Source organism: Pseudonaja textilis, chromosome 2 (assembly GCF_049901715.1).
Source record: "Pseudonaja textilis isolate UNSWEBS1 chromosome 2, rPseTex1.2, whole genome shotgun sequence".
In the NCBI taxonomy this organism is placed as follows: Eukaryota; Metazoa; Chordata; class Lepidosauria; order Squamata; family Elapidae; genus Pseudonaja; species Pseudonaja textilis.
In genome coordinates this window covers 149,690,017-149,705,329 of record NC_141991.1, presented here as the reverse complement: position 1 = coordinate 149,705,329, position 15,313 = coordinate 149,690,017, and the positions used below count along the sequence as shown (strand labels likewise).

The 15,313-nt window shown below is 41.3% G+C and overlaps 1 protein-coding gene across 3 annotated transcripts in view; it reads right to left on the bottom strand.

Annotated features, from left to right (window-relative positions):
• The window catches only part of CC2D1A (coiled-coil and C2 domain containing 1A), a 48,689-nt gene that overhangs the window by 19,649 nt on the left and 13,727 nt on the right, over positions 1-15,313 (bottom strand). For all 3 annotated transcript variants that reach the window (XM_026711289.2, XM_087925865.1, XM_087925866.1), the window contains exons 10-16: positions 14,628-14,741; positions 12,261-12,391; positions 10,771-10,843; positions 8,218-8,333; positions 3,804-3,942; positions 2,428-2,600; positions 1,417-1,539 (exon numbers count right to left, since the gene is read on the bottom strand). In XM_026711289.2, coding sequence (XP_026567074.2) covers positions 1,417-1,539; positions 2,428-2,600; positions 3,804-3,942; positions 8,218-8,333; positions 10,771-10,843; positions 12,261-12,391; positions 14,628-14,741 — 869 coding nt within the window. The remainder of the gene's footprint in view (positions 1-1,416; positions 1,540-2,427; positions 2,601-3,803; positions 3,943-8,217; positions 8,334-10,770; positions 10,844-12,260; positions 12,392-14,627; positions 14,742-15,313) is intronic.

The window sequence follows — 15,313 nt, the reverse complement described above, 5'->3', positions numbered from 1 at the left end:
AATGGTGATCATGTGATGTTGCATCCAATGGCCATGCATGATTTGCTTAAATGTGTCAAGCAAAACTACCACAACTGCTGTGGTAAATTGATGCAATAACCTGATGTCATGCTTTATGATCATGTCACTTAGTATAGAGTTGGCAGCCCAACTACTTTCATTAAGTGAGGACTACTTGTATTAATGAGACACAATATCACAGATCTAGGCAAAATGCAGAGAGAGAAATCACACAAATACTGTTAACACTTGGCTGTAAAAGCTGGACAAAGAAAAATAGATGCCACTGAATTGTGGAATTGGAGAAAATGTTGAGAATACCTTGGACCACAAGAATAATAAAGAAGAACAAATCTTCTACTGGAATATACTGGAATAAGAAAACTAAAGCTTGATATTTTGGACACACAATTTGAAGAGAAGAGTCTTTGGAATAATTGCTAATCCTTAGGAAAACCAAAGGCAATCAAAAAGGGGTCAACAGAAGTCAAAGTTGCCAGATGCTATCTCTGATAGTGACCATATAATGTTATACGAGTACTCAAAGTAATTCTTGCTAACAGACAATCCTGCTGAAATGATATCCACTGGTTCATTAAGAAGTGGATATAACTGAATAGCAATGAAGTGAGAATCAAGTGAACGTGTTTGGGCAGTTTTTCTTTTCTTTTTAAGTTTCTATTTTAAAAACCACTGAACCGCCTCCAAATAAATTATTTCCTTATACACATAACTTCTCTAATATCCTTTGGAATGGTAAACAACCTAAGAACCCAAGTTCAGCTTGGCCCAGACATCTGCTCCATATATGAAACAGGATTTTTAAAACAAAACTAGCAAGTACACAAAACAATTCCACCCACTCCCAGTCTACCACCTAACTCTTTACCTGAACAGTTCATACCAAAAATGAGTTTTGATGAGAGAAAAACTGCTTGAAGAATGCAGAGATGTTTTCTCACCTAATTTCACATATCCTTTTGGATGAAATTCTCACTTCCCACCGCAAAAATGCACACATACATGCATACCGACAAGTCAGGTAAACAACAAATGTGGCTGCTACCATTAAAATTTCGTCTCCTATAAAAGTTCATTTAAATCAGACTCTCATTCTAAGGGGTTGGGCAGATGTACTGGATTATAACCAAAGGCCAACAGGATCCCTGAATAACTTAAGAGTTGATGTCAAGCACATTTAGAGACAGGGCCTTTGGGCTACAACCCTTCTTCATCATTTCTGCCCAAGATCCAAAAAGAACGATTAGAAAAATGGTTTGGGTGAAGAATGAAAGAAATACATTTCCAGGGTACAGGAAGAACTATGTACATAGTAAGGAAAGGTTAGCATATCTTCTACCTCATCTCTTAGATGAGAAGAGTTTTGTGCCCCCTTTATGCTTCAGCTTTTACTACCTCATGCTGCTGTCTCATTAGCTTCACAAGCTCAGTGTACTGAGCAGCTATTGCTGGGGAAATGTTGGCTCCACCGCGCTGCACAAGCATGAATTCTTCCTTGTTCATGGGAGCCGGGGGCACCTAAATGAAGGAAAGAAGAAAGCAAACATTGGAATTTATCACTTCTAAAATACTATGCCTTCCAGGGTACCTTTTTTTATATCCCAGCAAGGGGAAATCATACTGGGGCTATGTTTTACTTAAGCCAAATCGATCTCTACAAAAAACTGATCTAGGCTTTTCTAGGTCATGGAGGAAAGATGAATTGCTATACATCAGGGATTTATCCTGAGGAGAGTTGCAGAAATATTCTGCACCAACCAGATACTTTAAGAAGATGCTGGAGGCCCTTTTCTGACAAGGCACCACAGGAATGTAATAAAGGAAGTACAATGGGCTCAAATTCCAGCCCATTGTCCATCTGTCAAGCTTTAGGTAAAACTCTCATTGCCCGATCTGATTCAGTTTCCATGCCTGACATAAGAACTGCCCTGCTGGGTCAGACCAATTGGTTTTGATCTGGCCCAGGTTCTATTGGTCTGATCCTTCTTACAAAGATTACCTCTGCTTGTACATTTGAAAACTTAAGCCATGCCTAACTGAAATGATAATTTCGACAGCCCCCAATTTCTTTAAAATCAAAAATTGCAAAACAGAGTAAAATCCTGGCTGCAGGCACTCAGATTAAATGAAAACATCCAATTGGCAAAATCTTTTGAGATTGCAATATTCTTGCATGAGATCATTAAAATCTCATCAGATTTCAGGCATTTCCTTGAATTAAAAAAGTTGCCAAGCTCATTTTAAATGAAGTTCTCTTGGAACTCCCATAAGCCAGATACTCTGATTTCTGCCATCAAAATTGCTTCACATTTAAAAGAAAATTGTAGTAAACAAATGGGATGTTGACAGATCATCTGCGAGTCAAGGGACACGCTCCCTCCCTAGACGGACAGAAAAACAACTTGCCTTACTTATGTCGACGGGGAGCCCACTTTGCGATGCCTCAATCATGGGGTCCAGCCCTTTGGCCTGACATAAGAACAACTTGGCCCCCTCAATGTCATTCTGCTGCTTTGCCCGGAGAGCTGCCTGTTTCAATTGCTTCTTCCGGTTTTCTAAGAAGGTCAGCTGCTGTTGAGCTGCAGGGGTGAGTGGGAAGCAGAGGAAATACTATTCAGAGTAATTGGTAAACCCAAGAAAGGAAATTTTCCATGTGGATGAGGGAAACCCGTCATACAATCCATTCTCTAATTTGGTCACGCTCTGTGCAAAACAGTATATTCAGAGTTTTGCAGTGTTAATTCAGCGCCAGAAAAATAAACACAGATGGCTGATGCTTCATTTAACATCTTTATAAACATAATTAGATTTTACAAACCAGTTGTAGATTTCTGCAACATGGAGCAAACTCAAACAGAAGTAGACATGTTACAAGTGCAGAGCCTCAGCAGTAACTTCAGCAGCTCAGAAACTGAGGTCAGTTTCACTTTAGTTCAGCAGGCAGGCAGAGGAGAGAAGCACTTTCATTTTCAACAGACAGACTCAGAGCTCAACATAGCTGCAGAGCTTAACACAGAGCCACGCCTAGGCTACTTCTAGTTTCAGTTTCCAGCCTAAGCTAATTCTAGTTTCAGTTTCCCAAAACTTCAGTTTCAGTCCTCATTGGCCGACTTAGTTGTTATGCCTATTCATTGGCTGACCTTGTTACCAAGCTCTATTCCAGTTCATGAATATACTCTGACACAGTTTCCATTTAACAACAGCACTGGGGTAGGAGAAGACATGTATTCAGATGATTTTGAAGATCTGTAAATCTATACCCTTCTCAGGTCCTGCTCCATTGCCTCAGTGTGATGGGCATATGTGTGTGTGTTCCTGGGAGGAATGAGTGAAGAATGTGTACACCCAACAAGAACACCCAATGGTGAAGATCATCCCAGCTACCTAGCTAATCATTTATTATTGGGCAGACGTGATACACAAAGATGCAGGAAGGGAAAAGCAAAGGCATAATTTCATACTGCTTGGTTGGGAGAAAGCAGGCAGGAACCTACCAAGGGACTAATATTGTATGTAGCTGGAGAATTGCATCAGTACTCAAATATGGGAAAAATGTCTTGAGAAGTTCAGTCCATCCTGGTCAACCACCTTATCATCACCGAAAAGTACAAAAGAACAGATACTTGAATTTGCCTACTTTCTTCTTCCATCTCTAACTCACCATCTTTATGCGCTCCAAAGAATGCAAACCCCCGATTTACACTATTGACTGTGTTGAGGACAACAGCAGCAAGGTGATGCGGAAGAAAAAGGGAAATGAGTAAAATAAAAAACACACTTACCTTTTGCAATCATCTTTGGGGCACTTTTACCAGTTGGTGCTGGCTTTGCAGCTGCAGGGGCAGCTTGTGGGCCTGGCTGATGGGGCACCTTCGGCTGCACTGAGGGGGCCGGCTTGGATGACGCTGGAGAAGTGTCAGGCTGAAAGAGCAAGGATCATGACTATGAAGTAGTTCCTTATGTGATTCAGTACCAGTGTAACAATGGTATATTTCCACAGTTTAAAAAGTCCAAACAGTATTGTAGGTATGGCAGATGCTTTAAGTGGTGTCTATTGAAATGTGTATTGCTGTAGTCAAATCCCAGAATCTAAAGGGCAATTTAGATCAGCAAGGCCAACCACCTGCTCAATTCAAGAATCCAAATTAAAACATCCCCAAAGATGGCTGCCTAATCTCTGCTGGAACACGTCCAGTGAAAAGGAACCCACTACTTCTCTGGGTAATTGGTTCCACTATCAAACTGCTCATACCCACTTTTTTCTCTCTCTGTCTTTTAACATTCAGCTAAGATCTGCTTTTCTATCATTCATTACTCCCTGTGTAGCATGCTGGAACAAGGACTTTGTCTACTCTGTCACATCCTTTCAGATATTTGAAAAGTGCTAGGAAATCCTCCCCAGTCATTTTTTTTCCAAGGCTAAACATACTCAGCATACACACTAAACATACACTTAAATCTCCCTCCAGGCTTCAGTGCTCAGCCCTGATCATCCTTGCTCCCATTTTCGCTTCTTAAGTGTGGTAGTCAGAACTGGCCACAATACTCAAAGTGGGTCTGACCCATGCAGAATAAAGTGAAGCAATTACTTTCTCTGACTTCTAAAGGGCATTTGCCCTTTTCCCCCATCCAGAATAACAGAGTTGGAAGGGACATTGGAGGTCTTCTAGACCAACCCCCTACATAAGTAGGAGACCCTCTAACATTCCAGATAAATGGCTGTCCAATCTCTTCTCAAAAACAACCTCCAGGAACTCCCACAACAGGATGGTCTTGCCTCCTCATGTTCAGTTTGAGATGATTATTCCATTTTTTTTTCAAGAATACCAATGCTATGTGGTCCCTATTATCCTATTTACAATGCCCTTGTTGTAGCTTCCAGACCTTTTCCAATGACCTCCAAAGGATGAGTGGGAATCTAGTCAAGGTTATATTATGGTATGAATCTCTGATCAAAGCTAATCTGATCCAGGTCAGGTCATAGTGATGCACTAGCTGAAATTGAGTACAGATCCTTCTTACCAGTAAGGTCACCTGTGACAGATTGGCATTAAAGATACTTCCCAAATCACACATCTGCTTCTTTAGAAGGAAGACTATGTCATCCAGAACAGACCACTTGTGCCAGGCCTGGGGATCATTTGAACCCAAAACCTCTTAAAAGTTTTGGGTTCAAATGCTCACTCTAGCAATGTGGTTTTTAGTGCTAAAATCTAAATTACACAAATGACATGATCCTGTTATCAACGAACTGCAAAAAAGAACCCTAATTATTCTTCAAATATTTGGGCCTTATTAATATATGCATACAAATTAGTTAGCTGCAAGACAGACCTGTCTCCTGTTAACTGCACAAATGTTTGCCATAGTCATAATCCGAATCTCTTCAAAGCATAATCTTGCCGTTTCTTTGATCCACTCTATCTACGTTATCTGTTGTCCTCTCCTTCTACTTTTCTCAATCTTGCCAACCCTAGCTATTTGCTTTTAAAAAATGTACTACTAAAGTGCTATTTTAAGAGAAAGCCATCCCAGCTCTCAAGGAGAACCCCAGAGTTAGGACCATTTAAGCCAAGCAGAAAACTGTTCTTTTGTAACAGTCTTTTTGGTGAGCCCTTGTTGTTGTTAAATCTTGTCTGAAGGGGAAAGTGGAAAATGGCATGGCGCCTAGGTTCCCACCAGGTTTGCTTCAAATGCACAGGTGCTGAGTGAAGATGTCAAAGATCCCCCAATATGAACTGCAGGAGTTTGAGGGAGGGGACAGTCATTGTTCCATCCTTCAGCAATAGATTTCCCCTCCCCTCCCCTTCCGAGGCCAGCTAAAGTTTCCCTGGTGGTGGGTAGGAGAGGTGAAGACCCCAAACGCTGTATTTTACTTAGCTGCCTTCCTCAGCCATATATCTCACTTCATAAAAATTTCTTTGTAGTTTTAAATTCTAATTCATAAGAACTGTTCAGTTTTGCTTTTAAATTTTCTATTTATTGGTTTCTATCACCTTTCCACTCTTGCAATTTCAAATCACACATCCTCCTCTATTCAAATAATCCCATGTTCAAAAATAAACCTCGTTCCTCCCAACTTTTTCATAATTAGACAAAAATACAAAGTTACACCTTTGCTAGGAAAACATACACATATTACCTCCATGGTATTTGTAATTGCTTTTTCTCTCTTTAGTTTTTAAATTTCAAATCATTGTTTGCCAAGATACAAAGTGCAACAAATTCAGTTATCTTTAAGGTGCAAGACACTCTTTCACATAACCATATGCACCTCATTTTCACTGACTCTCACTTTATATCATTTTTAAATGATTGTTATTTTTTAACACAATCATTTTAATCATTTTATATGCCCTGATATATATGATTTTAATTTAACTCAGTGCTTATTCAACAAAGCAAGGCTTTTTTCCCCACTGTTTTCTGGCTTTCTCACTTTTGGGAATGTCCGTTTTCCCCCATGCCCAGAGTTTAATATTAAAGATCTGTAAGATTCTGTCTGTATAATTCCCAGGGTGCAATATAAGTGCAAGAGTGAAAATTAGCAGACACATAGTGAAGCTGCCTTCTTCTCACATTTACTTGCCAAACTTTATGAAATCAACTTAGCACTCCCAAGTGGAAGATGAAGAAACATCTTTTCCCGTATCCTGCTTTACTTGTGCAACAGAGTAAGAAGTACAGTGTGGCATAATGTTTCTATTCAAGATGGCATTTGGCTCTGACTAAGGAGAAACTTACATGATTGTGACTAAACTTCCTCCCACCTCTGCACAGTAGGATAGAGGAAATGTTTTCTTCTTTGTCTCTTGCAAGTTCATTTGTCACCCTCTTCTCTCTGTAGCAATTCCTCAACTTTGCAAGTCATCCTGCGATACAGAGGCTCCATTCCTCCTGGAATCTTCTAGCAAAAAGTGGCAGGAACTGCAACATACTGTTGGCATTCCTGATAAACAAGGCCAACCAAAGCAGACATGAAAGGCTGCCGTGGGTCTGGTTTGTGGTGCACTTTGGTGCTGTGGTCCGCCGGTGGCCTGCTGGCAGCAGAGTCGGACAGTGGGGAGGAATATGGGCCAGTTCTGGAGTCCGGGGAGGACTCGGGTGAGGGATCTCCATCCGACATGAGATGGGGCCAGGGCCATCTTGACAGTTATGTGCTCACTCTGGAGCTCCAGAATCTGACATCAGCAAGGCAGAGGAACAGGGGGAGCCTGCTCCCAGTGTGCACTTGCGCAGAGCTGCCAGAAGGCAAGAACAGTTAAGACAAAAGAGGTGACTCAGGAGTAAGACTTGGAGATGACTGGCTCCTCCCATAAGACATAAAGGAGGAGCAAAGGTATATGAGCAATTTAGTTGTTGGCAGGATTTCAAGGGAGATAAAGGTGGGCGCTTATCAGCCTTATCCCGAAAGACTATGGCAGACTTCTGTTGGACAATTCATAAACTGTATGGGACTCATTATGAGCTGTGAATACATATAATTCACAGCCGTTGAAATAAGAAAAAAAGGGGGGTTTGGGGAACAGCGTGTGATTGTTACTGTCTCAGGAAGCCTTGGTCAGAACATTTGGCTTTTTTACAGTAAAATGTGCAATTGATGAAGGTAATTTAAGAGGTGATTGGGTTGATTACACAATTTAAAATAAAAAGGGAAACAATACCGTATTTCTCATATAATAAGGCCGGGTCTTATTTTTTTTTGAGCCCTGAAAAAATGGCTAGGCCATCTTTTTTGGGGTGACTTAATTCCCCTCCCTTGCATCTTTGGGTGGGCGGGCGGCGACGGCTTGGATGTTGACCTCGGCGTTGGTGGGGCACTTAGTATCGGGGTCAACACAGGCAGCACCATATCCGGGTGTGCAACAAAAGTACTTCCTAACAGCAAGCCCCCACCATCTCCCCCCATTTTGCATGTTTTAATATAGGCCTTAATTTGGGGGGAGGGGCTTAATTTCATTTCATGTCTATAAAACATGCTGGGACTTCCTATTGGAGGAGGCCGTATTGTTGGAGAAACAGGGTATAATCAATTCCACCCAGAGAAGGTGACAGTTACAAACAGGTGGAAATATTGTATATACTTGGTCTGATTAGGATTTCCAGCTATTCCCAATTTATACCCAGTTTTGTCAACCACAACATACACGTTGTTGGAGGAAAACATTTAAGATCTTGCCTAGTACTTAGTCCAACCTTGTTTGTCTCTTCTGCATCTTCATCCTCGTTTGCTAGTTTCATCGCTGTTTCAAGGATCCCTCCCAAACTCTGATCTCCTGGCAAAGATTCCATTCCTTGGATGGGAGGGAAACCTGCCAAAGATGACAGAAAGCTAAAGGTGAAATGATATTTAATTTATATATGGCATCGTTGCCAGTGCTCGGTGTCATTCTCCGTTACTTGGCAGTCACTCATTCACTAATTAGTAAGGAATCAATCTCTTCATGTATTTAAATAAAACTATGGAGTTTGATCTACTCAAGAGTGCCACAGACTTACACTTAGATTTCCAAGATGCCATCCACAGAACTGAAGATTTTGTGCTAAAAAAGAGCATCACAGCTTTTGTGGTTATGAATAGAAACGAGGTACACATGGGTTTCAGGTTTTTGGAGTTGGTCGCTTTGAAAAACCACAGAAATCCCAACCTGAGACCTCACTCAGATATATTGCATTACATCTCCCAACATTTCCAACTAGTATTGTTATTGTTAGCCAGAGTCGTTCTGAGAGGTCTCTAAAGTTGCTAAATAATAAAAACTGAAAATTCAACACTGTGGGATGGTACTAGGTTGGCACAGATAAAGTCAGAGTTAGAAAAATCACCTATTTGGGAGTTTTTTTGTGTTCTTGCATTATACCACTGTAAGAGGACAGCATTTATCAAACATGCCTTTTTCTTCCCGTCAGATCAAGAGGATGCTTCTTTAAGCATCTTATAAGCTGGATGCAATAATATGTTACATTCTATCACCACCTTGTAAACTATGTCCCAATGGTACTTTTTCAAGAGGCAATTGGACTTCCTGGTTTTTCTTTGAAGACATTTTGCTTCTCATCCAAGAAGCTTCTTTAGCTCTTGACTGGATAGTGGGGAATGGAAGGATTTACACTTATTGCAGACAGCCGGTCATTTGCATTCTTTTAGCAAGTTGTTGAGGCCACCTGGAGGTTTATTTGTGTCCTCAGGGCCACCTGAGTAGTGCAAAAGGGTGTGGAGCCTTTTTGAACTGTTGAAAAGGTTGTGTTGTAGACTGGAGATAGTTGATGTCATATCCCTCCCCCTCTATTGAGAGAGGGCTGCTCAATTTTGACATAGATGGCCTCTTTGACCCCTCTTTCAAACCAGTGGTCCTCTCTGCCCAAAATGTGGACTTTGCCGTCTTCGAAAGAGTGAGCTGTGTCTTTTAAATGCAGATGGACTTCTGAATCTTGTCCTGATGGGTTTGTTCTGTGTTGTGTCGCATGTTTATGAAGTGGTTGTTTTGTTTCCCCAATGTACAGATCTGCACATAGCTCGCTGCACATGCAGTACAATGCAAGGGGTATAAATCCTTCCATTCCCCACCATCCAGTCAGAGCTGAAGAAGCTTCTGGGATGAGAAGCGAAACATCTTCAGACAAAAACCAAAAAGTCCAGCTGCCTCTTGAAAAAGCACCTTTGGAACAACCACGACATGGATGGCTGGGAATCTCCATAGACACCTGTAAACTATGATTATAACATTGTGTTCTGTGAATCACCACTTCTCCAAATGCAGGTAGTCCCCAAGACAGATGGGTTATGAAGCGGAGGGAATCTCAGGTAAGAAGTGTGAGGGTGCCACAGAGGGTAAGCTACCTATGAGTTGAGAAGGGTACTGCATGCACATTTGTGAATGCAGGAAAGCTGGGGAAAGAAGGTGCAATGTGTGTGAGAGAGAGGGGGAGGGGAGTGAACACGGGGAGGCCGGGGAAGAAGGGTGCTGGCGGGTGCGAGCCAGCAAAGGGGGATGGAGGATGTAGTGCGAGCAAGCAAAGGAAGGCAAGTGGTGGGGTGAAGACCTTTCCAAGTACCTGGTGATCTTCCCTGCCAGCTTGTCCACTGACTTTGCTTGTAGGAAGTTGGCAGAGGTCAGTGATCACATGACTGCAGGATGCTGCAACTGATCATAAGTGCAAGCGAGTTGCCAGGTGGTTGCATTTTGTTCGCCTGATCATGAGGGTGCTGCAATGACTGGAATTTCGAGGACTGTTGGTAAGTCTCTCCATTCAGTGCCATCACAACTTTGAACAGCCACTGAAAAAATGGCTGTAACTCAAGGACTACTTACAGAAAATTATGAATGGTAAAGAAGCTTTCCTGAAAATGTTCCAGAAAGCAGTCTCCACCCACAGAGGCCAATGGCAAGACCAAGCAGTCTTGATTAGCACTCATGTGAATACAGATCTGTCTAATCAAGCAAAGCAAAACCTGAAATGAACTGACATAATTCAGGCTGAAAATAAAACTCTCAAATGCTGTATATAAAGAGATTCTTGCACAGGCAACCAGGAGTAGGCAAGGTTTAAAACTCTCTTTAATGTAAGTTGGAGTGGTTAGCAGGGGAGTTTTCAAAAGGGACACGGTTACCTGTAGAGGGAAGAGATGTAACCTGCTCCATTACTGTACCTGCCGTACTCTTGGATATGTCTTCCTAACACTGACACTGAAAGTCTAGAAAAACCCTAAAGCAAACAACATAACTAGAAGAATTGGAAATTAAATACCTGGTGGCACAGGAAGATCAGCAAACTCCACAGGTTTCCCTGCTTTATGAGCTTTGATGGCCTCTTGATATTGCTGGGAGAATTTTAAAAAAATCAATAAGCTACAGAATTCCTTTAGAATATAGTCTTTGTTATAACAGTTCTGCCTAAATGGCTGCTCATAATATTAATTTTATATCTTCATCAGGACCATCAAGAATGTTCTCAAAGAATTGTTCAGTCAATACTGCTAAGGAAGAATATAACAGCTCTCTTGATATATTCCATACAACTCCTAGGACGCTGGCAACAACAAGTGGGATTTGTAGCCCCACACACCTTGTATGTTGTTGGAGAAGTCCCACTATAAGTAGTTTTCATTAGAAAGCCTGGCCTGCTTTGCTGTCATTGTCAAAGACAACAATACCAAGGGGTTATATTTTGAAATCTTTCTATTGCACATCAAAAGCAAGCACCATAGAGTAGAATGCTCTTTGATGAGCTGCCACTGGGACTTTTTTTAATCCGTGTCACTTGAATATTGTGAAGTTATTCTGCAATTTCCTCTGGAATGTGTACTTTTTAAAACGTATAAATGGATTGCTTTGTTCAAAAACCTGTCTTGTTAACTTTCTGTCTACAGTGGCGAACTTCTGAAGGAATTCAGGCTGAAATTCCCCTTTCAAGAAGTCTAGAGGCTTCCTTTTTCCATAAAGGGTTAAAAGCAGAAGAAATGGGGGAGGAGGAGAAGTGGAGAGCAAACTCTAACTGTTCTGAGAGTAGCCCAATAGAGATCATTTTTCTAAAGAGCAAATCAAGTGGCACATTTGACAGTAACATTATATATTGATCTTAGATACTGAATATTAACAAAAGCATCAAGCTGCTTCAGTCTCCACCAGTTCCTCCTTTGAGCAAAACCCGAGTCTTGCGAGGTTGCAGTATCTGTGCAATTAATAGCACCTGGATGCCAAAGGTGCTTTTTTTTACCCTACAAGGCAACTGGACTTTCTGGTTTTTCTTTGAAGACGTTTCGCTTCTTATCCAAGAAGTTTCTTCAACTCTGACTGGATGGTGGGGATTTATATTCCTTGCAGACAGTGGACATTTGCATTCTTTTAACGCGGGTCATTAAGGTCTCCTGGAGGTTTATCTGTGTCCTCAGGGTCACCCGAGTAGTGCAAATTGGTGTGGAGAGCCTTCTTGGAACTATTGAAAGGAATGTGTTGTAGACTGGAGATAGATGATGTCCTTATCTATGAGAAGCAAAACGTCTTCAAAGAAAAAAACAGAAAGTCCAGTTGCCTCTTAGGAAAAAAGCACCTTTGGGACAACCATGGCCTGGATGACTGAGAATCTCCATAGACACGTATCTTTCCACAGGGAGACAATAGCAAAAAGCAGAGCATATTCTAGAATTTCAAATTCTGCTCTACTTGCTCTTCCCAGGTACACCCGGAGGCTTGGTGCAGCAAGTGGACATCCAAAGTCACAATATGCAGCCACTTTACCTTCACAATCCGTTCATGCATTCTGGCCTTCCTGTCCTCTCCTTTGCTCTTTGCCTGGGCTGCTGCCGCCTTGTATCTGTCCATCCTCTGCTGCAAGGCCTCCATCATATCTCGAGGGGGTGCTGGCCTCTCTGGAAACCAAAGGTAGAATTCTAGATAGCACGCTGGCAGAAAAGATCTGTCACGTATCTTATAAAAGCTTGAGGCCTTCAAGAATCCAGAGAGATATGCAGACAAGCGCTTGGTTAGAATAGAATAGAATAGAATAGAATAGAATAGAATAGAATAGAATAGAATAGAATAGAATAGAATAGAATAGAATAGAATAGAATAGAATACTTTATTGGCCAAGCGTGATTGGACACACAAGGAATTTGTCTTGGTGTAAATGCTCTCAGTATACATAAAGAAAAGGTACATTCGTTAAGAATCAAAAAATCACAACGTACAACACTTAATGATAGTCATAGGGTACAATCAAAATCAAATCATACTAGGAAACAATATAAATCGTAAGGATACAAGCGACAAAGTTACAGTCCTACAATCACAAGTAGGAGGGGATGGGTGATAAGGAGTGATGAGAAGATTAACAGTAATAGTAGTGCAGACTTGGCAATAGTTGAACAGTGTTGATGGAATTATTTGTTTAGCAGAGTGATGGCTTTCAGGAAAAAACTGTTCTTGTGTCTAGTTGTTCTGGTGTGAAGTGCTCTATAGTGTTGTTTTGAGGGAAGGAGTTGAAACAGTTTATGTCCGGGATGTGAGGGGTCTGTAAATATTTTCACAGCCCTCTTTTTGACTCCGCCTAGCTTCACCTGCTGCTTCCTGTCTGTTAGGAAGCTTATGATCCACTTACAAGTGTGTTCAGGTACCGCTAATTGTTTTAATTTACTTAGAAGAGTGTCTGGAATGATGGTATTGAATGCTGACCTGAAGTCTACAAAGAGGACCCTTGCGTAGGTATTTGGAGATTCAAGGTGTTGTAGGATGTAATGCAGAGCCACATTAACAGCATCATCTGTTGATCTATTTGCTTGGTATGCAAACTGCATGGGATCTAACAGTGGATCCGTGATGGTTTTCAGGTGGGACAACACAAGCCTTTCAAAGATTTTCATAACTACAGATGTTAGAGCAACTGGTCTGTAGATTGCTAGGTACTAAACCCAAGAGGGGTCATTTCAGACTGAAGAGTGGAAGGTCACATGACCCAGTGTACCTCCCTAGAAGCAATATTTTCTAAATATTAAAAGCACAAATTTACCTTACTTATTATTCATAGGGACCCAAAGGAAGCTTTAATTAAATAATCATATCTCTCATAAAAAATAGTTGTTCAGTGATGGGACACTGCTGGAGAGGGAACAGAATAAAATAGACTTTGAAAGTTTTCAGCTCTTTTCACAGGTAAATCAAGCTAGATAGCTATGAATTTGGCTCCTTGAACTTTCTCTGTTTGTTTTCCATTTCCTCATTGTTTGAATGAGAAACCCAATACTCTCTTCTTTGAGATATATTAATTCTGGAAGAACTGGATTTGAGACATCAGATCCGAGAGGTCCAGACTGTACCCTGAAGCAAGATGTCTTTTTGTAGGAAAGTCACCATGCTAACCACAGAAGGAAAAAGCAGCAGCAGTACATATCCCAGTACATACGTCAAATTGAACTGGAAATTCTCTATGTAAAAGAACATTGCGTAGGGACCCACTAACTTGGGGCCTAGCTAGTATGGGTTGTGGGAGGAAGCGTTTTCTGGGGGATTAAAGGTGTACCACAAGAACTCTGTGGTGCGGGTTGGGGTGACAGAGAGTTCTGAGAAAACATGGCCAGTCTCTTATCTTATTGGACTAGCTAGCTGCTAGACCTATAAAGCTCTTTATGGCACACAGCTAAGTTATTTGAGGGACCACCTCACTGCTTATCAGATATGGCAGAAAAGGCATAGTCCCAATCTCATTTATTAGGAAGTGCCATATGGTGGGACCCAGGAAGAGCGCCTTTTTCTTGTGGTGGCCACCCTTTGGGTCAACATCCCCTTCCTCCCTGAGTTTAAGTTGGTCCTGACCCTGCTGGCTTTCTGTGCAGCCTTAAAGACATGGTTGTCTCAGTAAGCTGAGGGATTCAGCTGTGTGGCAGAGTCCATGCAATTGTTATGTTGATTTGCTGCTGATTGTTTTGGTTGTTACTTTGGCTGTTGATTATGTATATTTCTATTGTAATTTGTTGTTTCATGGTATTTTAAATTATTGTTAGATACCTAAATGAATCTGAAATGGGACAGTCATATAAATTGAAATAATAAAGAAAGAAGCATTATTATCAAGAAACAGAGGAAAAAATGGAAGTATTTTGGAATTCCCACCTGCTGTCCTTGAGACTCCTTGGGCTGGATGATTTACTGCTTGAGCAAGTGGTGTTGCTGTTGCCACCGGAGTCTGTTGTAGACGTGAAGATAACATCTCCTTGGGTAACTGATCTATGGAAATCAGATAACCAACTAAAGTAAGTTAAAAAGCTAATTAATAAAAGAATCTGCATTTCAACACAGGAGGGAAGATGCAGTTATATCACCTGCCTCTGTCAGGCTCAAAGAACGAAGAAGAACAATATGTGGAGTTACTTCTGAATAGCTTTTTTACTGTTGTTCACCTACACACAGGAATCTTGCCGGACTAAAGCAATTACCTTCAATAACTGTAGGTATACTCTGTGAATTACTAGGTAGGGTCCATCCTTGCTCTCTTCCTGTCCACCAGATATTCTAAGCTCCACTGACTCTCTGCCGTTTGGGAAACAGCCCCTCCCTCCTGTGATTCTTGATTACAATTCACCCCAGCCCCTAATTTACCTCTTCCTCCCAGCGCATCCTAACTCAGGCACTCAAAGCATACTGATCAATTCAAATATACATTATCAAAGCTTTCTGTTCCAATGCAGCTGCTTGACAAGCAGAAGAAGGATTCTTGAAGGCTGACACTGCCCTTGGGTGGAATTTCTGAATTCGCTTTATTACAAACCATGTAATGACTTTAGATCATTCAAATAAGT